The sequence below is a fragment of the Balaenoptera acutorostrata genome, chromosome 10, assembly GCF_949987535.1.
Source record: "Balaenoptera acutorostrata chromosome 10, mBalAcu1.1, whole genome shotgun sequence".
In the NCBI taxonomy this organism is placed as follows: Eukaryota; Metazoa; Chordata; class Mammalia; order Artiodactyla; family Balaenopteridae; genus Balaenoptera; species Balaenoptera acutorostrata.
The window spans coordinates 70695507-70721593 of record NC_080073.1 but is presented as its reverse complement, the minus strand read 5'-3'; the positions used below and the strand labels follow the sequence as shown (position 1 = coordinate 70721593).

Below are 26087 nucleotides of genomic sequence, written 5' to 3'. Positions count from 1 at the left end.
GGATAAGATCATTGGCAGTCTGCCTTGAAGAACCCATTTCTCTTTAGGTGTAAAGTACAACCAGGAAGAGTGAATGAAAAAGAAAGTGGATAAACGCTTAGGAGAGAGTATAAAATGGCATAGCCGTGACTTCTTTTAGGGTAATGTTGTGCAACTTAGCATCGGAGTCTTGGTGGTTTAAAAAAGTAATAATTAATAATTATTGACTTGTCTAGGGCATCTAGTATTTAGTTTTAAAAACTAATTTAAACTCATGGCAAGGAAAACCGTGGTGAAATGAGATTTCTCCCTGGACAGTTCTCCTTGGCAGTGTTATCACAGCTTTTCAAAGATCCAGCTTGCTAAGGGTAGCTTGCTGTCCAGCTTAATGTCATCTCTTCCCCGAACTGGTGCGCTGGCTCCCTCCCCCTCTCTCCCTCTTGAAAGGTTAGCCTTTCTTCAGAATAGTACAGGTTTTTCCAGCGACATCTGTCAACTTGGCAACGAGCACACCCTAAGGAAATTATGAACATTTGAAGACCATCTAAATACTGTAGGGAACCTTCCCTCTCCCTCTCCCTCTCCCTCTCTTCTCCCCCTGCCCCCATCCTGCTTTCACCCAAGAAGAGTAGAGCACCCATATGGCATTTATCACTGTCCATATCACTGATAAACTGTAAGCCTATTTGTGTCTGTGATTTTTTTTAATGCGTTTTGATTTGTTCACTCAGTGGTGATAGCTCATGAAACCTCAAAGCGGTGACTATCCTAGAAGGCAGGCTGTGGGCAGACCCCTTTGTTTAATGAAAGGAGACCCCCCCCAGCCACCGTACTGTTAGCACAAAGAGACTTCTTTGCTCTAATAACTCCCATGATCTTGATCTGATTCAGTAGGTCAGAAATTGCTGTCCCCAGCAAATATCGACCAGAAGGAAATGCTTTCTTGTTTTTTTTGAAACTGCCAGCTGCATATTACCCTAGCAGGTGCTAATAGGTTTTTGCTGGTCAGTAGAATTGTTATTGGTTCTTCCTTTCCCTGCTTCCTATCCTTTTACAATTACAAGGTGGCTCATGAGAATAAAAGTCTCACCTCTTGTGTAATACCCAGATTTCTGAAATGCTGGTCCCACCTACCCATACCATGTGGGGAAAGCCTGGCCCTTCATGACTAGGGAAGCACCAAGCTTGGATCTTGTGATTTTTTGAAAATCTCAAGATGCTTTTGTGAACATGATCTAATTTATTCTTTCAATATTCATAAGAAGGCACAAGGAGGAAGGGATTCTTTTCTTTATGGGTAAAGAAACTGAGTCACGGGGTGGTTAAATGGCCTTCTCGAGATTGCCTAGGGCATGGTTTACAGAACTGAGGTGAGTTCTTCAGGTACCAGCTTTCCAGTCCATTGCCTTGGTCCAGTGGATGTTGGAGCTGAAGGCAGGCAGGGGGTAGCAAACGTTTTTCCTCTCAGAATTAAAGTATGGAGACATGATGCAAAGAGGGCTAGAACTCAGAAATAAGATACTTCCTAACTGACAGGTCCCAGAATATTCATAATAAACTTCTGTTTAAAAATACGCACACCCATTTTTCATTTCCCAAAGCACTAAGTGTAAACCATCAGAAGAATAATTAATTGAGAGTAGTAGCAGAAGGTGCTTTTTAAACTGCCTTTTATTGTATTTTAGACAAGACTCATTTCATCGTACACTGTAAGCCTACTGGAAAACATAGCATGATTCTGTTTCTTCAATCTAGATTAACTTTGGCCTCCAGAGGTAGTGTAAATCGTACTTTTTCCTGAGTTTTTTTTTTTTTTTTTCTCATAACTGCTTTACTTAGGAGTATGAGTAAAGTTGTTCCAGGTCACTTACAAGACTTTGATTGTCAGTCTTTGAAGCTAGGTAGACAGATTTCCCCAGGGACCCCAAGTTCGCCTGTTAGGGAGCAAAACCTCAGTCTCACCCAGGGGATTGCTCAACTTCCCCACAGCCCTGGGCTGGCCCCTCAGGCTAAAACTGGGAGAGCCCAGGGAGGCAAGTTTTCCCTCAGGCATCCTGTGGGGTTTGATTACAGAGTCTCAATTCTGAAAGCTCAATATTCAGAAGTTAAGACTCACCTTTACCTGTATGTTTCTTCTGAATTCCAGTCTTGCTCCCTTGAGATTCTCAGAGATTCTTTCCTTCTCACACAATTCAATCCAGGATGCTTTGTGGGAACTAAAACATGGGAGAATTTGGTGTCGTCTCCCACCTTTTTCTCTCTGCCTCCAAAATCTGTGGCAGGCAGTTTCTGCCAAGGTGGAACTGTAGGAGCGTACTTGCCACAGATCTGATTGGGACATTTTCTGTAAAATGTACAGGATTCCGCTTAATGTTTGATTGCCTCACTGCTGATAACTATTGTAAGTAAAATCTCAAATTTTATATTTATTGATATATTTTAAAGGACCGTCATTCAAGATCATAAGACTCAAGAGTTATCCATTATCTCAGAATCATTCTGACTTAAAGTTTGAACCAGATACATCCTTCAGCTTAAAATGAAAAAAATTTTTAAAAGAGAGAGAGAAGAGCTACTACTTTGTTACAGGGATGGTTTAAAAAAAAACACAAAAATTTACGTGCAAACCACTGCTTCTTTTGTGGACCTTTTAAAAACCTTTTGCACATCTTTGTTCTATGTTTAACACGAATGAGAAATATTCCCCCAAAGCTGTGGTGACATCTCTGATCTTGAGTCACAAAATTGTTGTGGCCTGAGAAGACCTTTCAACCATTAGTGTGGAACAAAAATAACTCTGTTGATATCAACATCTTTTAGGACATAAGGAAAAATAAATCCATGTAAAACTCTTATACTACTCGTAGAAAAAGATGCCCTTTACATTATAACTTTTAAATTTTTTTGAGAAAGAGTTTCCTAAACTTGCAAGACCGATTTCAGTGACTTTTTGTATGTTAGGTATTTTTCCCCATATCAGCTTGAATAACTTGTCGTGATGTAGGGGGCAGATTTCTCTGACAGATTTTGTCCAGAGAAAAGGAAAAAAATCACCCCAATGAGATATTGCCTATTAGTTCAAACACAGAGTTAGCTGTTTGGGCTATCTTTTTTCTTACATCTGGAAATTCCTTTGTCCTAAATTTAAAGGCCTCACCTGCAGAGTGAATCCCCCTTTGATACGCTGCAGTGGTTACCGCTGTTAAACATCTGATGCTTGATTCTTTAAGGTCTTTTTGAATCGAAGATTTTCACAGCTAAAACCTCCAGTGTGAATGCTGGAGTTTGAAAACTACAGATAAGAGAGTAAACCTCTTAAGCATTTAGTTCTGGAAGGTGCTTTGTGAATTCACTGATCCTGGTGAACATGCATACTTGGCATCCACTGGCCCCACCCCACCTCACCTTTGCCCCTGGGAATAACCACCTCTGATTTCTCACCTCCGTCTTCTATAAAACTGCCATGTTCTCTGAAACATGTTTGGAGCTATAAGTTTCTAAAGTTATAAAGTTTGCATACTTTGGGAGAAGGGAAAGCCACATTTAAAGTTTGGAAAAGTGTTACCTCTTCCTGTCACTGGCTAAATAGAACCCAGCATGATTGTCAATGTCCTTATAATCTCAAGATAGGGTGTGTGATTTGGGCAACGTTGGTGATGTTCAGAATTGGAGCTATAACAGGAATGATGAGAACACAGATTATACTGACTGAAACAGACAAAAATGAAAACAAAGAAGAAAGGAAAAGAGGCTCAGAGGAATGGGTCGCCAGCATTCAAAAGGCAAGGTCTGTTTTCTTCCCATGGGCTTCCCCTGCAGATATGGAGAGACGGTCATGACTGAATCCTTTGGAATTGTGTTAGGAAGCAGCCTTTCCACGGTGCTGGGAACCGGGGCATATTTGGGAAAGGAAAAGTTTAAAGGGTTTTCTTCAGCAATGTAATGTGATATACTATGTGATTGAAAAGTGATTTTTTTTTAATTGAAATATAGTTGATTTACAATGTTGTGTTAATTTCTGCTGTACAGCAAAGTGATTCAGTTATACGTATATACATTCTTTTTTAAATATTCTTTTTCATTATGGTTTATCACAGAATATTTAATATATTTATTTCCCTCTGTTATATAGTAGGGCCTTGTTGTTTATCCATTCTATATATAATAGTTTGCATCTGCTAACTCCAAACTCCCACTCCATCCCTCTTCCACCCTCCCTCCCCCTTGGCAACCACAAGTCTGTTCTCTGTGTCTCTGAGTCTGTTTCTGTTTCATAAAAGTTCATCTGTGTCATATTTTAGATTTCACATATAAGTGATATCATATGGTGTTTGTCTTTCTCTTTCTGGCTTACTTCACTTAGTATGATAATCTCTAGTTCCATCCATGTTGCTATAAATGGCATTATTTCATTCTTTTTTATGGTTGAGTAGTATTCCATTGTATATATGTACCACATCTTCTTTATGCATTCGTCTGTCAATGGACATTTAGGTTGTTTCCATGTCTTGGCTATTGTAAATAGTGCTGCTATGAACATAGGGGTGCATGTATCTTTTTAAATTATATTTTTGTCCGGATATATACCCAGGAGTGAGATTGCTGGGTCATATGGCAACTCTATTTTTAGTTTTTTGAGGAACATGCATACTGTTTTCCATAGTGGCTGCACCAAGAAAATTGATTTTTTTTTTTAACCTGATAGATAAAACCAGGAATGAATGTAATTTAGTGCCAGTGTTGCAGAATACATTTTTGTAGCTTTTTGATAGTTTCCAAGAAAAATGGGCTTGAGCTCTAATTAGCTATTGTTCATTTACAGCTGTTCAGACATAACAGCTGTGAGTATTTTTCCCTTTAGAGTAAGTTGACAGAAGGTTGGATTTCAGTTGGGTTGGAAGCTTGCCTGGTCAGCAACAAGTTCCTATGTAGGCCTGTGGATAGGCCCCTAGGGTAAGTCCCCCTTTAAAAAAAATAGTGTAGGTCTGTAGGGAATATCTAGATGTGATGTTAAGCTGATAGTCCTAGTTGTCTTTTTGAAGGAAATATTTTGTAACTCTGAAAATCTTGGCAACAGAGAAGAATCTCCCTGAGACTGTTAAGTACTTGATGGCTGTGTGAACCACTGTGCTATTAGACAACAATTTGCACTGAAAACAGCCAGGGAAACGTTGCATGAAGCCCAACACAAGCACTCTTTGTTTGTTTGTTTGTTTACTTGCTCACTTGTTTATTTCTTTTTTTTTAAACACCTTTATGGGAGTATAATTACTTTACATTGTTGTGTTAGTTTCTCGTATATCAAGCACTGTTTTTGAAGATGACAATCCTCTGTTAAGTGCTAAGTGCTATTTCACTTTTAAAATCTGCTTCAAATGGGTTTTTCCCCCTATCTCTCAAAGGTGATCTCTGGAGACCGTTAAATAACATGTCAGTCTTATCTTTAAAGATAGCTGGTACAGGTGGCCCTCAGGTCATGTCCTAGTGAAGTAATACTGCCTTTTAAAAAATTTATTACTCCTGAATTAAATTTACAGGCAGGCTGTTGGCCACCCCTGGTGCTGTGTAAGAACAGAGGACAGTACAATTGTTTTCAGATCACTTTTTCTGCAGTTCCCCACAGTGTGAGTCATCCCAATATTCATACACTTGCAGAATGTATACACTTTGTTAACACGCAATTTTTGCATTCAGAAGCAGCAAATTAAATTTGAGCAGAATTGCTCTGTGCACAGAGGGGGAAAGTAATTTCTGCCCAGGCACTTCCCCTTTGCTCCTAGCATAGGCTATTGTAATAGGTATGTAGCTGAAGGATGGCAAAGGAAAACCAGAAAGAGACAGATGCGAGATGCTGGGCTTTGGCAATATGGTTTTGTAAACAAAGTGACACAAATTGGGGCAGAAACTCCAGTGGGACAAGGGAGGAAACTGGAAGACTGGAAATTCAGCACAAAGCTGAGTTCCATCCAGATGGTGTTTTTAATAAATTTATCAGACACATATGAAAGACGGTAATGAACATTCAGATGGGGAGTGGCCCGGCCCCTACGGGAAGAAAAACAGTAAGGCACCTCTGTGCGTTGCAGTCAGTTAGAATCACTCTCTAATTTTCCCAGGAAAAAAGACCACAGCATTTAGTCAAACCATTGAGTAATTATTAGGCAGTCCAACTAGGCAGGCTGAGGTTTGTGTTTCTAGGAAGAAGAATTAATAACAGAATTTTTTCCTGCCGAAATGAAGGAAGTGGCCTATATTAGTAAACCCAGTGGTGACATTTAGGACAGACCTCTTCTCTGAGAACTCTTATAGTATGACTATAACCAGATAGCAATACTGTCAGGCATAAAAAAGCTTCTATAGTCTTTAAAAGTCATGTTATTATATACATGCCTCCTCTTCCTCCTGTTCTCCCCCAAATGGTTTCCCTATCAGAAAATATTTTAGTCTACCATGAGTGACCAATCTTTCTGTATGTGGGACAAACTTTTAGGGGAAGAGAAGTTGAGAGAGCTAAGGGTATATATGTAGTGCTTATAAAGCAGCTCTTCTGCAGTGGGCATATTTGTTTTCTTTTTAATGTTTAGGTCAAGACCCAGAGATTGATCATACTTCACTTTTCTAAGAAAACTTTCTCTTAGAAAGCAGTTTTTTCTGCTTTATTCAGTAACTTATATTAGATTTTCTAGCTTTTGGTAAGGAGCTATGTTAAGTGCCACACCTATATACGCATGCTTTTCCAGCTCTGATTCATTCTTTCAGCAAATATTTATTTAATAACTACTATATGCTAGGCACTCTTTCTTATCAGTTGGGAATACAGCAGTGAAAAAAAGAAACAAAAGTTCCTGCCCTTATGAAACTCACATGCTAAATCTCCAATTGTCAAGTTAGATCAGATTGAAATACTGATTTGGATATTAAGAATTGGCCCAGCGCTGGAATTATGGTCTCACCTTGGTTATTTACAGAAAGTCTTTATCCACAGGGTTTGTGCCCAGGTCCCTATCCTTCTCTTCTTTCCACCCGTTGGCATCATTTGGTCGTTATATTGTTAATTTGACTCATTGTTTAAAACATAGGAATGAGAATTAAGAAAAGTGCTGATCTGATTTGCTACCTTATGGAATAAGTACAGTTGCTTATCAAGTTGCTAGTAGAGTTCTAGCAAAAGCAATTTCTTGAAAGGAAATTTGGGAGTTGGGGTAGATTTCACTAATACAGTCTATCTCTGTGTATTATATGTGTCTATGTTTATCTGTGTTGGGCACCCTTTGTAGATCCAGACTTTGACTGAAAAACATTAATGAACGATGATGTCAAGATCAAAGTGGAAACCATGGAATACTATTCTCCAGCACATAGATATAGGATTTTTTGTTAAGAAGGCAGTTTTTGTTTTTGAAATGTTCTTTTTTAAAAAATCCCAACCAGGGATTGAACCCAGACCCACAGTAGTGAAAGTGTGGAGTCCTAGCCACTGGACCGCCAGGGAAGTCCCAAGAAGGCAAAGTTCTTTAAAGTAGCATATGTTAGACTACCTTAAGATTCCAGAGGGTCAGAGGGTGATATTACTAGGGCAGTTTTGCTTAGAGAAAATGTTGGAGACTGAAAGAATCTTCTTTAATAAATATTTCTAACTATGTCTTTAGAAAAGGAATTCTGAGTGCTTATCCCAGCCTTTTTTCCCAAAGAGCTTTAAACCATATCACTAATGATTTTATGATCGTCTCTGATGCTGCTGCACTAATTGACTAGTTAAAAGCAGATCATCTAGGGATAAAATTGTGAAGCAGTAAGGTAGCTTAGGAGGAAACTGATAAACTCAGGGAGAGTCAACAAGGACAACCGTCAAGACCTAGTGGATACTACAGGGCACATCAGCATTGTAAAGAATCCTAAAAGGTTTATCCTTTCAGACCCTCTGAAATTACTTGCCATATTTCTGGTTTTCATAAAAACAGTGTTAAAATTTGTGGAATTTTTAAAATAACCAATATTCCATTTGTGGAAAAGAACATAAAGAACATATATGTAAAGTCTGGAGAGCAGGAACACTCACATGCTCACCACACCCATCTTGAGAAATAGAACACTACCAAATCTTTAAAGCCCTTTGTGTGTTCCCCCCACAGCACATCCCTGCTGTCTTCCTATCCGAGGTCACCATTCATCTGAATTTGTGTTTACTACTCCCTAGCTCTCCTTTCTAATCTCACCACATAGGTGAGATTCACTAGGTGTCTGTCACTGAACAATAGAAGTGGAATTGTACCCTTTGTATTTTTGACTTGTTCTTCTTAACCAACTTTCTTTGTAAGATTGACCCTTGCTAATACACATAGCTTCAGTTCATTTATTTTCAATACTGGGTAGTTTTTGTTTGACAGTGAAATTTTAAAACTCAGTGGACAGGTTAAACAGTAGATGAGACACACCTGGAGAGAAGCAGTGAACACAAACAGTAATTTTAAGAAATTACCCAGAATGCTTCAAAAAGAGGTAAAGAGGAAAAAAATGAAAAGAAGGTTAAGAAATAGAGAGGATGGAATGAGAAGTTCCAACAGAGGTCTAATGGGAATTCTAGAAGAAGAAAAAACAGAAAATGAGGGAGAATCAATACTCACAGAAATAATGGTTAAAATGTTCCAGACTTGATAAAAGCCATAAATGCTTATATTCAGTCCTGAGCAGGATAAATTTAGTCTGCATCTAGGTACAACATAGTAAAATTGCAAAACACTAAAACCAAAAAGAAATCCTTAAAATTAACTGTGGAGAAAAAAACAAATTACAGCAGTTAGAGGGATAGCAGACATAACAGTAGAAGCTAGAAGACTATGGAATAATATCTTAAAAGTGCTGAGGAAAAACAGCTTTTCACTTAGAGTTCTATACCCAATTAAACTATTTTTCAAGAGTGGTGGCAAAATAGACTTTCAAGTAAAGACTTTGCTGAATGGATGTGTCTTAGAAGGAAGTTGAACCAAGAAGAAAGGAGGATATAAAAAAAGTAAAGGTGAATAAATTGGTGAATGTGAATAAATAAGTTTTGGCTGTATAAGATAATAATAATGGTGACTGATTTTGAGAGTCTAAAACAAGGTAGAAGTAAAATGTTAGGTAAGAATAACAAGCCAAGAGGCAGACGATTTGTATGAAAAAGTGTTAAGATCTTTTATATTGTTCAGGAGAAGGGAATATGTGATTTTTAATTTTAGGCATTGTTCAGTCTGGTATGCATATATAGAATTTAGTAAAAGAATAGAAATAGAATATATAACTTCCCAATCAAATCAATAGGGATAGCTGGTGGGTAAAATAAAAGAAATTCAATCTGTTAGAAAACAGGAACAGAGTAGACAGAGAGGTGGGGGAAGCAGCAAAGAAAAAAAAAAACTTGTAAGTAGAAATAAAAGTGATTAGTGGGACTTCCCTGGTGGGGCAGTGGTTGGGAGTCAGCCTGCCAATGCAGGGGACCCAGGTTCGAGCCCTGGTCTGGGAGGATCCCGCATGCTGCGGAGCAACTGGGCCCATGCGCCACAGCTGCCTGGCCTGCTCTCTGGGGCCTGCAAGCCACAACTACTGAGCCCGGGCACCACAACTGCTGAGGTCCACGCACCTGAAGCCCACGCTCTGCAGAAGGAGAGGCCACTGCAGTGGGAGGCCCGCGCACCGCCGTGAGGAGTGGCCCCCTATCGCAGCCTCTGGAGGGGACCTGTGCGCAGCAACGAAGACTCAACACAGCCTAAAATAAATAAATTTAAAAAAAAAAAAGTGCATTAGTATACATCAGTAATAACAATTAATATGTCATGTATATCTGCCAGTTAAAAGACAAAGGACACTGAATTTTTCAAAAATCTAGTTATATGTTATCACAAGAGACCAGAAAAATAGAAGAGTGATGCTAAGGAAACAGTAGCCAAAATAAAGGCACTATATTTATTTGACATCAGAACATGTAGATTTTAGGGCAAAGGCATTATTAGAGATAAAAAATGACACTACATAATGATGAAAGGTTCAATCTACCAGTTAGATATAACTCTAAAATAATGTACACGAAATGATGTGTTCTCAAAATACATAAAGCAAAAATTGACAGAATTACAAGGAGAAATTGACAGATCTACAGTCATAGTGGGAAATTTAAACAAACCTCTCCCATTAATTAGTAAGCATGTAGGTGATTTGAACAGCTCAGTAAGTTTGATATAGTAGGTATATATAGAACCATATATCTCCCAAATTAGAGAATACACATTCTCTTCAGGCACATGTAAAATATTTATAAGAACCATGAACTAGACCACAGAAAAGCAAATCTCATCAGATTCTACAAAGTCAGTATCATACAGACCACACCTTTTTTTTTTTTTTTTTGAAATTCACGTTCATTTATTTATTTATTTATGTATGACTGTGTTGCGTCTTCATTTCTGTGCGAGGGCTTTCTCTAGTTGTGGCAAGTGGGGACCACTCTTCATCGCGGTGCGCGGGCCTCTCACCATCGCGGCCTCTCTTGTTGCGGAGCACAGGCTCCAGACGCGCAGGCTCAGTAATTGTGGCTCACGGGCCCAGTTGCTCCGTGGCATGTGGGATCTTCCCAGACCAGGGCTCGAACCCGTGTCCCCTGCATTGGCAGGCAGATTCTCAACCACTGCGCCACCAGGGAAGCCCCAGACCACACCTTTTTATCCACATTACAGTGTAATTAAAAATCAGTAACAAAAACTTGAAAAGTTAAAAAAACATTCTTATGAATAATTTATGAAGCAAAGAAAAATCTTAATGGAAATTAGAAAATACTTAGATGCAATCAACTTTTAAAACACTTTATGTCAGACAAACCCAGATGGAGGAACATTCTACACCATAGTTGACTCTAATACTCTTCAAAACACTATATATCAAAACTTAAGGGTAAAGATAAAGCAGGACTTAGAGGTAAAACATTAGCTTTAAATGCATTTATTAGAAAAAAATAAAAGTTAATGTTTTGCTCATTATTTGCTTCAGATATTTAGAAAAAAATAGAATAAATCCAAAGGAATAGAAAGAAGAAATAATAAAAAGAGCAGATTTAGTGAAGCAGGAAATAAAGAAAATAATTAGCAAAATTGAAAATCGTTTTTTTGAAAACACTAATGTAGTAGACAAACATGTATAGGACTGACCAAAAAAGAAAGGAAAGGTACAAATACAAATATTTGGAATGATAATGAGAACATACTGTGAAAATTTTTATGCTAGTATATTTGGGTTGGTTTTTTTTTTTCCACATCAAGGCTTACTGCTTTTTTTTAATTTTTATTTTTTTAACATCTTTATTGGAGTATAATTGCTTTACAATGGTATGTTAATTTCTGCTTTATAACAAAGTGAATCAGCTATACATATACATATATCCCCATATCTCCTCCCACTTGAGTCTCCCGCCCACCCTCCCTATCCCACCCCTCTAGGTGGTGACAAAGCACTGAGCTGATCTCCCTGTGCTATGCGGCTGCTTCCCATTAGCTATCTATTTTACTTTTGGTAGTGTATATAAGTCCATGCCACTCTCTCACTTCATCCCAGCTTACTCTTCCCTCTCCCCGTGTCCTCAAATACATTCTCTACGTCTGCGTCTTTATTCCTGTCCTGCCCCTAGGTTCTTCAGAACCTTTTTTTTTTTTTTTTTTTTTTTTAGAATCCATATATATGTGTTAGCATACGGTATTTGTTTTTCTCTTTCTGACTTACTTCACTCTGTATGACAGACTCTAGGTTCATCCACCTCACTACAAATAACTCAATTTCGTTTCTTTTTATGGCTGAGTAATATCCCATTGTATATATGTGCCACATCTTTATCCATTCATCTGTTGATGGACACTTAGATTGCTTCCATGTCCTGGTTATTGTAAAAAGAGCTGCAATGAGCATTGTGGTACATGACTCTTTTTGAATTATGGTTTTCTCAGGGTATATGCCCAGTAGTGGGATTGCTGGGTCGTATGGTAGTTCTATTTTTAGTTTTTTAAGGAACCTCCTTACTGTTCTCCATAGTGGCTGTATCAATTTACATTCCCACCAACAGTGCAAGAGGGTTCCCTTTTCTCCACACCCTCTCCAGCATTTATTGTTTGTAGATTTTTTATGATGGCCATTCTGACTGGTGTGAGGTGATACCTCATTGTAGTTTTGATTTGCATTTCTCTAATGATTAGTGATGTTGACCATCCTTTCATGTGTTTGTTGGCAATCTTTATATCTTCTTTGGAGAAATGTCTATTTAGGTCTTCTGCCCATTTTTGGATTGAGTTGTTTGTTTTTTTTGATATTGAGCTGCATGAGCTGCTTGTAAATTTTGGAGATTAATCCTTTGTCAGTTGCTTCATTTGCAAATATTTTCTCCCATTGTGAGGGCTGTCTTTTCATCTTGTTTATGTTTTCCTTTGTTGTGCAAAAGTTTGTAAGTTTCATTAGGTCCCATTTGTTTATTTGTGTTTTTATTTCCATTTCTCTGGGAGGTGGGTCAAAAAGGATCTTGCTGTGATTTATGTCCTAGAGTGTTCTACCTATGTTTTCCTCTAAGAGTTTGATAGTGTCTGGCCTTACATTTAGGTCTTTAATCCATTTTGAGTTTATTTTTGTGTATGGTGTTAGGGAATATTGTAATTTCTTTCTTTTACATGTAAGTGTCCAGTTTTCCCAGTACCACTTATTGAAGAGGCTGTCTTTTCTCCATTGTATATTCTTGCCTCCTTTATCAAAAATAAGGTGACCATATGTGTGTGGGTTTATCTCTGGACTTTCTATCCTGTTCCATTGATCTATATTTCTGTTTTTGTGCCAGTACCATATTGTCTTGATTACTGTAGCTTTGTAGTATAGTCTGAAGTCCGGGAGCCTGATTCCTCCAGCTCCATTTTTCTTTCTCAAGATTGCTTTGGCTATTCGGGGTCTTTTGTGTTTCCATACAAATTGTGCAATTTTTTGTTCTAGTTCTATGAAAAATACCATTGGTAGTTTGATAGGGATCGCCTTGAATCCGTAGATTGCTTTGGGTAGTATAGTCATTTTCACAATGTTGATTCTTCCAATCCAGGAACATGGCATATCTCTCCATCTGTTTGTATCATCTTTAATTTCTTTCATCAGTGTCTTATAATTTTCTGCCTACGGGTCTTTTGTCTCCTTAGGTAGGTTTATTCCTAGGTATTTTATTCTTTTTTGTTGCAATGGTAAATGAGAGTGTTTTCTTAATTTCCCTTTCAGATTTTTCATCATTAGTGTATAGGAATGCAAGAGATTTCTGTGCATTAATTTTGTATCCTGCTACTTTACCAAATTCATTGATTAGCTCTAGAAGTTTTCTGGTAGAGTCTTTAGGATTCTCTATATATAGTATCATGTCATCTGCAAACAGTGACAGCTTTACTTCTTCTTTTCCAATTTGGATTCCTTTTATTTCTTTTTCTTCTCTGATTGCTGTGGCTAAAACTTCCAAAACTATATTGAATAGTAGTGGGAGAGTGGGCAGCCTTGTCTTGTTCCTGATCTTAGTGGAAATGGTTTCAGTTTTTCACCATTGAGAACAGTGTTGGCTGTGGGTTTGTCATATATGACCTTTATTATGTTGAGGTAAGTTCCCTCTATGCCTACTTTCTGGAGGGTTTTTATCATAAATGGGTGTTGAATTTTGTCAAAAGCTTTTTCTGCATCTATTGAGATGATCATATGGTTTTTATTCTTCAATTTGTTAATACGGTGTATCACATTGATTGATTTGTGTATATTGAAGAATCCTTTATGCTAGTATATTTGAAAACTTAAACAAAACAAAAAATTCTCCTGAAAGGGCCAGGAATATCTAAGGTAATTTTGAAGAAAAACGGAGAAGAAGGGGAAGGAGAGGGAAGACAGGTGTTCAGTTTGTCAGATTTTAATATACTGTAAAATTATAGTAATTAAAACAAGATGGTAAAGGCACAAGACTAGGCAAATTAAGGAAACAGAGTACAGATCTTAAAAAGAGATTTGGATACGTATGAAAACTTTATATGTGACTAAAGTAACATAAATTAGTGGAGGAAAGCGATGAACTGTCCATTAAATGGTGCTGGGGAAATTAGCTAACCTTATGAATAAAAGGTGAAAGTAGATCTGTATTTAATAGCATACCAAAAATAAATCCTAAATAGATTAAAGAACCAAACATGAAAAGCAAAATTTGAGAACTTATAGAAGAAAATATAGGGAGATATCTTTATAAATTTGGGGTTGGAAAGAATTTATAAACAAGAAAAGGAAAACACAAATCATATAGGAAAAGATTAAATATTTCAACTCAACATTAACCAAGAAAGGAGTGACATCCTGCCAATGAGGTAACTCATAGCCACAAGTGTAATTCCACTTCCGTATGTGTGTGTGTGTGTGTGTGTGTGTGTGTGTAAATATATACATATATATGTCTTACATATTCCTTGAAGAAACTCTTACCTATGTACACAAGAAGACACATTTGTAATCACAAAGAAAACAATGGTAACAATCTAAATGTCCCTTTGGTATATTTATACATTGAAATATTTTATATACCTTACACAAATGAACTAGATTTATCTGGCTATTGAACGTTCCTTCATCCTGGTTTAATGTTTATTGTAGACGTTAATATTGTTGACCAAATATTCCCTTTCTTCTCCTGGGCACACAACAAGTTAGCCCTCTCCTGTCCCCTTTGAAGTTAGGTAAGGCTCACAAAATGTGAGCAAAGTGATGTGTGTTGCTTTGGGGGAGGAGTTTTAAGAGCCAGTGCCCAGTTCACTCCCTTCTCACTGCTGCTGTGATTGAAGAAGCACATATCAATCAATACAAAGCTTCCGTCACTAGGTTCCCTGCATGATGCAATGCTCAGAGTCACCTTGCTGATCATCACTGAATGCAGCATAGTGTGGGTGAAAAATAAATGTGTACTATTTAAGCACCTGGGAGAATGGAGGCTGTCTCTTACTGCAGCTTAAGCTACCTACAGTGTGATTTTATGTCTCAGCTCAGTTTATTGTGTATCTTGTGCCACTTCCTTTAGTTCTCTCTTCCAAATCACAGAATACGTCCCCTTTTCCATGAGATGGAGGTACCATGACTTAGCCTCTAAATATAGTCCTTTATCTCTTCTCCTTTCAAAGTCAGAGGGGAGCTTTTCTCTAAGCCCCTTCTCTGCCAGGAAACTGTCCTCACAGGTTACTTTACCAGAGATTCTGCTTATTGCTTTAGAGTTAAGCTTCATAGTCAAGGGATTCATGGCCAGAAAATCCAATCTTTCTCCCTTCCTCCTTCCCTTCCTTTCTTCTTTATCTGTGGATGGCTGTCCTTATCTACAGAGAGCAAAGCAAGCAGTGAAGGTATATGAGATGAGGGAGCAAAGCAAGTAGTGAAGGTAGATGAGGGCTCGAGTACAGGCATCCCCACCTTTGGAAAGTAAATGAATTGCTTAGAAGATACATGGAAGATTATTTACTCCTCATCATTATAAAGTTAGAAATGTTTTGGCATGATAATAGTACTGCTCACCCTCTCTCTTTACATAGAGTATAATATTATACTGAAAAGTATAGTATATATCTAATAAGAACTTGTCTTTTTTTCAATCCATTTTAAAATTATGTAAAGTAAGCTACACATCTTGAATGTAAGTAGCTAAGGTTAATTGTAGATTTAGGTTAAATAACTTAAATTTCCGAAGAAAATCGCAGCGCTAGTAAATGCACAAAAAAGGTCCCAGTGGACTTAAAAGGCTCTCACCTTTTATCATTCTCTTCTCAGTGTTTAGAGAATCTACATCATTTTTGGACAGCTATATCATTTTGTGGATACCCTAGACTTTTGTAAATGAACAGGTGGATGTGGACTTGAAGTACATAGAGAGACACAGAATCAAAACAGAGCTGGTGTTTCAGAATGCAGCAGTTCATGAACAAAGAGATGAGCGTATGTGTTGAATTGCTCAGAATAGTAAACAAACAAAAAAGGGAAATGAATCATGGCCGAGGGCAACTGTATATTCTGCAAAGGGATTGGTGCCATGTCCTGGATTGTTTTCCTGCTTTATGAATTCTAAAATACTGAATCTATATATGTCATGCTTCTTTAAACAAATTTACTACATTTATTAAGTGTAATAAATATGTACAGTTTAGAGAATACTAATAAAACAAGTGCCTATGTACCTATCACCTCACGAGAATAGAAGAAAACCAGTAGTTTTGAAGCCCCTCCAGGATTTCATCTTGGAAATGAAATCAATTAATGTTTAAACATATTGGTGGGTGTCCCTCCAAGATTTCATCTCCCTCTTTCTCATACAAATGATCATGAATTTTGTGTAATAATTCCCTGGATTTCCTTTTTAATTTTACATTTATATATGTATCCCTAAACAAATTATATTTTTAGTTTTGCCTTTTTAAAAAGCTTTGTATGAATGAACTCATACACTGTGTTTTTCTGTGCCTTGCTTTTCTCACTCAACATTATTTTTTGATTAATCAATTTGGATATAGCTGTAGTTAATTAATCTCAACTACTGTGTGGTGTCCCACTGTAGTAATATTTCACAATGTATTTATCCGTTCTATATCTTATGGGGTATCATGTTTCTTTGTAATAAAATTCTTTAGGATTAATTGCTACATGTGGTTTGGTTTGTTCCAGCCTCAGGTTCAACTTTTTTAAAAGCTATTTGGCATGGAAATGTGTTCATATCTTGAGATAATCAAGATGCTCTAATTTCTGTTTTATTATTGATAGTAATTAATTAATTTTGTTCATAGCACACTGTTGGGATATATTTGGCTTCTATATCTTGATGCTGAATCTCGTGTTGGATTCACAGTTCCCATGGAGAACGTTGCAACAATTGCTGATTGTGCCAGTGTGATTGAAGGAGTCAGTCGGAGCCGAAATGCCTTGCTGAATGGGGACACTAAGAACTATGATTGGGATTCTGGCTATACATGTCATCAGCTAGGAAGTGGTGCAATTGTGGTTCAGCTGGCACAGCCATACATGATTGGGTCAATACGGTAAGAAGATTCCCTTTCATTTATTACTTTTAAAATGGAAGACACATGTGCAAATTGTGTTTTGGTACATTGATGATCCCAGTAACTTCAGTGAAGATACTCTTCTGTTCTTTGCTCTAAATATTGAGAGGAGGGGATGGAAAAGGAGGGACAAAGATATACAAGGTGCTTGTTTGGATTTTCTGGTGGGGAAATGCACCAAAGTTAGACTTGTGGAGGGACTAGTTTAGATTTGTGGAGGGAGAGGACTAGGGCCTCTCCCTGGATACGGCACAAGCCTCAGTTTGTATTGGTTAGGAACTTACAGGATGTCAAAATCGTTTTCAACTCGAATAAATGGCTTTATCTATGAACCAAACAGATCTGAATATGAAACCTGGTTCTAAAAGATCTTTTTACTTATCTTCATGTCTGGGTTTTTGGTCGTTTTCATTTTGTTTTGTTTTGTTTCGCTTTGCTTTAAGAAGGGAAATTTAACCCACTATTGCTTGATTTGTAGGATCATATAATTTTAAAATGTGACACTGGTGACATCTCCCAGAGGATATACTTTAGTTCAAGAGAGTCATCTGGGTCTCAAATAGGCTGCCCTTTTTTTTTTAAGGTTCTAAGAAGGTCTCTGAAAGACTAATGCTGTGTGTGTGTATGTATATATATATATTTTTTAACACAAGATATTTTACATTATATCTTAGCCTGCCAGAGGTAGAGATGTTGGTGAGACATGACTGCCTTCCTGCCATCATGCTGTACCACATTTGCCTTACTGTTTCCTGTTCTCATTTTACAGTTAGTATGTGTAAAGAAAGAAATAGCACAAAAAATAAGGTAGTGGGATTCTAATAGACAAAGGTTTATTGATGTTTAAGCTAATAACTGCAGAGGTTAATGCTGCTTGTCGGTTCCCTGGGGTACCCTGACAAGTGATGCTGGATTTCTTGGAGAATTCAGACTGTTGGTTTCTTCATTTAAATTGTCAACCTCTTTTCATAAAGGACCACATACAGGCTGAGTACCACAGGCAACAAATCACAGATAGAGAAGCCTTGAATTCATACTGCAGGCCAGACAACTCACTTTATGCTTAGGAAGGGGGAGGACACAAGCCACAATCAGTCTGGACAAGCTAGCAGTACAAATAAACTTCCATCAGAGAGCCATCAATGTGCCCTCCTTCCTTCTTCTCAGCTGCATGCATTAACTAAAGTAATCATAAGCCATCTATTTAATAAGTCATTCTAGAATCTTTGTCATAAATGGTGTGAAACTTATCTGAATATTTCCCATTACAATCTTTTCCGCTTTACTTTAAAAATCTGGAAAACAGTTGTCCTTCTCTTGTCTTATAGTCTGCACACTTTCTTGACGATTACCAATCGTGTCTCTGAGATTACATCTGCAATTTCTTTCAGAAGGCTAGGTGTGTAACTCATCTGAGCAGGAGACTTGAAATCATTTAAAATGACTAGATACTTTCTTTCACTTCACCTATTTGGGGCTTCAGTTTTCTTTTTATTATGTTTGTTCTGCCATTTCTAATTTGAAAACCAGTCTTCTTGCCAGTGAAGATAGAAGCAAACTGGCAGCTTAGCAGGTCTGCCCACTCTTTTAATGTTCCCTGTATTCTGTCTGCTTACCTGGCACCCCACATTCTCCACCCGCCATCCAACAACGGTCCCTGTGCATCTCAGAGCAATATGTCAAATGGAATTCTACCATTCTCCCCTTTCCCTGCTCCAGTTGCCTCACACTGCGATTTCCTCATCTAATTTAGTGGTACTGCTCATCCACCCATCCACTGAGCCAAAAACATGGAAATCTTCCTAAATTCCTTCCTTTCCCTCACCTCCCCCACTGAACCAGTCAGCTGTCAATACCAGCTCCTACATATCTCACAAATCCTTCCTCTCTTCCCCATCCCCACTGCCATCACCATAGTTGTACCTTTGTAGTTTCTCTTCTCTAGCTAGCTCTTCTTTCCCCACCTGCAACCATCTCCCACACTGTTACCACAAATCTGATGTGGTCATGCCCCTTCTTAAGAGGATTCATGGCTACTATTTGCCTTGAGGAGAAAGTTCAGACAACGGCATTAAGAACATGTGACTTGCTTCTGTCTGTACAACCTTGTCTCCTGCCTCTCCACCCACCCCTACACGTACTGTCTCAGCCTATCTAGCTACTTGCAGTTTTGCACGTGTCACCCCTCTCTTACCCCATGCCTTCAACTCTTAGCACATGCTGTTCTCATTACATGTGTGTCTCACTACCTTCTCATCACCCCTTTTTACCTGGCTCCTATAACCCCTTCAAGACTTCACTCCTTTGGGAATGCTTCCCTAACCTTCTATCATCTCCTGGGCTGATTTAGACATCCCTATTCAATGATTCCATACATTCTGTATGTAATTCCTCCCAGAGCATTTGTCATGTTTGTATTATAATTGTTTACTTGCTGCCTCCTCTCAGCCTCACCCGATATATGAAGCCTGTGGCAACTCGGAATAAGTGTTCCTTAACAGATTGAATGTGCAGATGAGGTAGTCTATCAAGATAGAAGGGGAAATTATAGCGGGTATAGTGGGAGATCTAGAATTTTAGATCCAGCAGGGACCTAATGAGGTCATTGCCAAGGTGACAACTTAGAAAGAGACAAACAAGCTTTTCATGTGGCAAGGCTACCTTGGCCTCTAGCTCTACTCAAACAATCAGAGATGTTGAATATGACTCCAGATAAAAGGTGTTACTGGAGCTTAAGAGAGACAAGAGAGAACAGTCCTGTTTGGTTTTCTTTAAATGTGGGAAAAGAATGGTTCTCCCAAACAATTTTTTTTTCCTGACTCAGAGGGGGATGATGAGCACGAGCACAACCAAAGGCAGAATTGTGGGTCTCAGCACCGTGTGAAGCCTCCACCTTCCTTAAGCCCAGCTATTGCTTTTGCAGTGAGAAAATCCATGCAATTGAAGCCCCATGTAACTGGCTGAACGCTCAGAGAGACACATCTCTATGAAACTAACATTACGTTGTCAGGAACTACATTTGCCTCTTCTGTGACATTATCAAGAAGAAAGGTAGAGGGATTTCTTAACCACCAGTGCCTCTGGGTGATGCTGGATATCTCGGCAGGCCATGGTTAGCAGCAGCTGATGTGCCCAGATAGATGTTTATTGATAGGAAACTAGATCAGTGGCGCCTCTTCATGGGGATGGGTAACTGACAAATGACAGGTTGATTAGTCAGTGACATTTGACCCATGGTTTCTATTGCTTGTGGTGACTCACTTGCTTTCCTAGTCACTGTATCCAAAGAAGCCCAGATTCCAAATCAACACCTAGAGGGAGAGCATTACAGAGCTGAGTGACTAACATTTTCTCCATCTTAGAGGGAGGAGATCTGGCAATTCTGGAACCTCTTCCTCTGGGGGCCCAATCACAAGGTATACTGACTTTAAAATTTCAGGTTTCTTTGTAGATGGTGAACACAGAGGCAAATGTCTCAAACATGGACTATCTTGATTACCTCATTCTTTATTCCTAAGAGAGGACAGAATTATTGTATGAATAAGATTTCTTTTGTCTGTTTTCATCCACATAAACCATTTCTTCCTTTCCTGAGCGTTTCCCCTGTAGCTGGGTAGGCAAGCAGAGCTTCTTTCTTTCTTTCTTTTTTTTTTAAACATTTTCTTTTTTAAAAAAATTTATGTATTTATTTATTTTTGGCTGTGTTGGGCCTTCGTTGCTGCACACAGGCTTTCTCTAGTCACAGCAAGTGGGGGCTACTCTTCAGTGTGATGCGTGGGCTTTTCATTGTGGTGGCTTGTCTTGTTGCAGAGCACGGGCTCTAGGTGCACGGGCTTCAGTAGTTGCGGCATGCAGGCTCAGCAGTTGTGGCTCACGGGCTCTAGAGCGCAGGCTCAGTAGTTGTGGCATGTGGGATCTTCCCGGACCAGGGCTCGAACCCATGTCCCATGCATTGGCAGGCGAATTCCTAACCACTGCGCCACCAGGGAAGCCCCCAGCTTCTTTCTTGACAGACAACGCCCACAGCTCACCACAGTCAGTGGGAACCTAGTCCTGCTAGTGTGTCTGGTATGGTAAGTACCCTTGTGGATCCTGGAAAGGCTGACCTTGAAACCTGATCTCTGACCGTCTCCTCCTGCCCTCATTGTCTTTCATTCACTCAACATTTTTTGAGCCTTTAACTGTGTGCTAAGCACTACTCTAAGCCCTGGGGCTACAGCATTGAATCCAGAAAACAAACATCAGTTTTCTCACAGAACTGGCATTCTTGTTGGGGGAGGGGGCAGTGGTGGATAACCAGTAAACAGCACTATTTGTAATATGTCAGATATTTCAAAGATGGAGCCATCAGGAGGGAGGACTAGGGGTTGGAGACAGCGCAGCTTTAGATTGGGTGTTCAGGAAGGTCTCACTGTGCAGAGCCTGAAGGATGGGAAGAGTAAGCCATTGGGGGACCTGGGGGATAAGCCTCACAGGCAGAGTGCCAAGGCCCCAAGGCAGAGCACGTGAGGCAGGTTGCAGGAGCAGCAAGGAGGTCAAGGTGGCTGGAGTAGAGTGAGGGAGGGGAGGAGAGTAAGAGGCAAGGCCATGGAGGTGACTTTCAGAGGTGACAGCCCTGAGATGTTTTGTTACTGTTTCTGTATTCAGTCACCAGCTCCCCAAACCATCCCACCCGCCACCACAAACCCATCCCAGGGTTTCATTAGCACCGTTAGAGGAGAGTTTTCTTTGCTGAGGAGAGGAGGGGCGGAGCTGGGGAGCCATCATGCCTTTAGAAGCCACCTTCTTTGTTCCTGACCAGCCTTTGTCCATTCAGCTCCCAGGAAGGAGACAGCAGGAGGCGTCCTAGTCCTTGCAGTTTATGTGAAACTTTCTCCCCATCTTTGGTGTTTATTTCTCTTTCCCAAGAGCCAGAGCAGGCAGTATAACTTGGAAATAAAGGAGTTTGTCTTTGTTGTTGCTAGGTTTACAGGCACAGCGTAACTTGTTCATTTTATTTGAGAGAAAAAAAGAGAAATTGCCTGGAATGTGCCTTAAAAGTGGGTAACTGAGTAGTAATTATATCATTTTCATGCCTTTTTAAAAACATTAAAATTTAAATAACAGGAAATCTTCAGAGGCCTGACCACATAAAACGACCACATAGTAACTAACCAAATCTACCTAAGTCTTAGTTTATAGTCCCTCTGTCGCCTTAGTTTAAGACTTATTATCTTTCTACTTCCTAATCATGATATCCTTTTAAGTATTTTCAGGTTAGTATGAGAAATCACATATGCTGTGCATTAGGCATGTGTATCACCCAGTCTTTTTCAGCTAGTAAGTGACAGCACTTTGTTGAAACCCTCATTATTAGATAGTCAATTAAATTAACAATTCTTACCTTAGCTTGAAAATGATGGTTTTGTAATTGATATATGCAGTACTGTAAGTAAAATACCCGTAATGCTTTAACTAACCTAATTGTGAGTAAGTAGGCTGTTGGAAGATGAAACAGTGCAGGTAGATGCAGCTAAATAAACCCATAGTCTCTCTGGGTGTTATGAGGATTAAGGAGTTAATGACACAAAAATATTTTGAGTTCCTCAGTTGGAAAATGTTATATGAATATAATATGTTAGGACAAAATGGATCTAACCCAAAGTATGTTCTTGGTGGGTATTCATAATCTCTTTAGTCTGTGGGGAGGACGTTTTTACTTTGCAATAGGAAAAAAAAACCAGTTCTACCACTTATAAAAGTTAATCTGGCACAGAATTTCTGAACCACAAATCAGTTTATGCCTTGCAGTTATTAAGCATAGATAAAACAAAGCAATAGAAAGTTGATCCTTTTTAAAAAAAATTAGATATGTCGCTGTGCTCCTTATTCATCCCAGCATATATTTCCTTCTCTTTGAGCTGTTGAGCCCACACCCAGTTCAGCTGCCCTTTCACTATTGTGTGGCTGCAACCATTCTAGATTATCTATTCAGTTTGTAAATCAGAAATCCCTTTTTCACTGCTGTTTTTCCTTCTTCCCACTGCTGACCACCCTGCCAAGCTGTTGCTCATCCACTTCCCTCCCAAGGATAAGCACAGAAAAGAAAAAGGAGAGGAATCACAAACCATTCCATTTTGTGTCTGGTTTAATAGCTCCAAATGAAGGCTTAGTCCATGAAGGTGGGGAGAGAAATTGAACCAATGACTCTCAAATGATGTTTTGTAATTATTTGAGTATTTTCTACGTCTGTGCAGCCCTCAAGTTCTTGTAGAGCCACAGATAATCTCAAGTTGAAGATAGTGATTGTAGTATTGAGATGGACTTGGGTCTTTGCAATGATTTCCAAGTGCCTAGTACAGTACTTTGTGCTGTGAGTACTCAATAAACACTCATTGACTGAGCTAACAACATAGTATGTTAGTGCAACTAAAGGGAGTTCTATCTATCAAATAAATTGGACATCATATTTGCTCAGTGTGTCTGTTCTAAGTATATGTGAGGAAACTGCTAAAGATCTGGCATCTCCAGCAAATGACTAAGATGAAACTCTGGTGTTAGGTGCTGACATGAGCACAGGTAAGGACTCTTGCCTCAAGTTTCATGCTGCTTCCATTTCATTCTATCTGAGTGCTGCACAGGCAAGCATACATTTATTTACATTAGGACAGCCTTTTTTGCAACCTAGAGAGCGAAAAGTTTCCTTTTTATAGTCTAAAGAATACAACAAACTTCTAAAAATATGACTCCTCTGGCTTGGATTAAGATTGCCTATAATTCTAGTCAAAATTGGAAAGATATTTTACCAGATTTGCTTCATATCAGTCATGTCACAGCCCTCAACCAAGGAATTCTTCCTTGCCTTGCTGATCCATGATTTATTTACCAAATGTTGTTTCTCTCACAGCCTATCTGCATCGCACTAAAGTCTTCTCTTATCACCCTCAGACCTCAGAACTCTGGTTTCGAGAAAAATTGTTGAATAAAAAATTATAGTTGTGGTTCTCAGTAGATGCTGGAGTCTGAACTGTCATGAATACTAAGGCGACCAGGGATCCTGGAGCCTGGAAACAGCGGAGTTTTGGGGAATGGTAAATATGTCTCAGCTAGTTTCATCCCAGATGTATCTCAAGACCAGAAAGTATTGCTATGGCAACTAAGTTGCTTGTTAAAAATACAGGAGGGGGGCTAGAATTCAGATGTTCTTTGGAAAAACAGGAAAGGTTAAATGCTCCCCCCAAAAGTGTATATGTGTTTGATTTACCTCACATGTCAACCATTTATTTCTCTTGAGCGATTAGAGGAGTTGACAACTAGTCATCATAAAATATAGCTGAATACATGAAAAGAAAAATCCTTTCAGTTTTCAAAGATTAACCCATCAAGAAGACATTTTTACAGAGAATATCAGCCCCATTTGACGCAATATTTCATGCACAAATGTATGTTTAGTAATTATCCAGAATCGTTAATTTGATACCCCTCTAAAACAAATACTTTACCAGTAGTGCTTTAAACAATCATTTCAAAAACTGGAATCATTCACCTTGGAAGATCAAATGAATGGAAAGCATCAACCTTCTCCTTCTGTGGTTTTACTTTGACAGATGTTTTAAACACTGCTTCCCCCAAGATCAGCCATACAGGATCACAGAAATGTGGCTGTTCTCTTAAGGGCTAGCAGAAGCATAGGACTTTCAGCAAATTCACCAAAATTTCTACAGATTTAATACATCAAATTGCTTGAATCTATCTTTTGAGTATTAAGTAAATGAAGCTATTTTGAAATCTGATGAAGGGTCACCTTCATTTAAGAAATTACTCCTTGAATTAATCCAAAACAGTAATCTATCCTTCAAAACCTTCAATCCTCAGATACTCTTAAATCAGAGATTTTTTTCCCGAGGAGCCCCAATTTGTCACCTTGTTAAGGTGCTTTTGGTGCATCATGGTAGCACTTGATGTCTGTCTGTCTGTCTTGTCTCTCTCTCCTCTCCCTCTCTCCCTCTCTCTTTAAACTTTGCCCTTTGTAACCTGGTAAACACAGAGGCACTTGACCAAAACATCCTTGTATCTTTAGTGAAGAACAAGCAGAAGCACTGAGATCAAGAAAAACTCTTCCACTTCCCCTTCTTGCTTCTTCCCCATCCATCCACTTCCATTCTGCATCCTTCTCTTAGGAAAAGTGATTATGATGACAGGCTGGTTGGTACCCCTCAAGGACTCCTTTCAGCAACTTTCCTGGACACTCGGCCTTAGCTCCCGCTGAGGAATCATTTTTTTTTCTGCTGTGTTACCTCTTTCAACAATGTGTCAGATTCAGTATAAGGAGTATTGGTTACACAGATAAATACAGAGTGTGCTTTTACTTCTGCCTGTATTTTCTTTCCTGTGCCCTTAAGACCTAATGGTAAGGATCCTCTTTCTTCCTTTTACTTACGACGTCTGAAACCATGTCCCTCAGTGATTATGACATTACCACCCTTGCCACGTTATCCTTTTACTGTAACCAAACACCAGTCAAGACTGTTTAGATTTTCCATACAATTTAATGGTCCTTTTAGTTGCCTTGTCTTTCAGTAGCTCTGGAGTTTTAGCTGCTTCACTGTCTCCATTTAAGATGTGAAGAGACTACAGTATAATTTGACTTCCTTCTCTTTTTCTCTACCATCAACGTGGTGATACCACCAGTGCTTAAACTCTTCCTTCAAAGATTCCAGTATGTTGCACAATCCTACAGAGCCTCTTATGGCCTTAAAAAGAAAATGAGAGAAGGCATTGTAGCTTCTGGTTCAACCCACTCTCATTTCTTAAGGATATAAATTATAGAAACTTTCATTAAATGCTATGGCTAAGACTTGACACATTAAAAATAAATAAATAAAAATTTATTTTTATTACTAGCCCTCATATGCTCCAAAGGAGCTTGCAATTGGCTGCAAATAACAAAGAACCTGATTAAGAAAGACTATTTAGGGGCTTACCTGGTGGCGCAGTGGTTGGGAGTTCGCCTGCCAATGCAGGGGACATGGG

The 26087-nt window shown here is 38.8% G+C and overlaps 1 protein-coding gene across 5 annotated transcripts in view; it reads left to right on the top strand.

Annotated features, from left to right (window-relative positions):
* BTBD9 (BTB domain containing 9) overlaps window positions 1–26087 on the top strand; it is a 411304-nt gene that overhangs the window by 291662 nt on the left and 93555 nt on the right. For all 5 annotated transcript variants that reach the window (XR_009009550.1, XR_009009549.1, XM_057555121.1 and 2 more), the window contains exon 8: window positions 16865–17054. Coding sequence is in view for 3 of the 5 variants with exons in the window: in XM_057555121.1 (XP_057411104.1) it covers window positions 16865–17054 (190 nt within the window). In the remaining 2 variants the exon portion in view is untranslated. The remainder of the gene's footprint in view (window positions 1–16864; window positions 17055–26087) is intronic.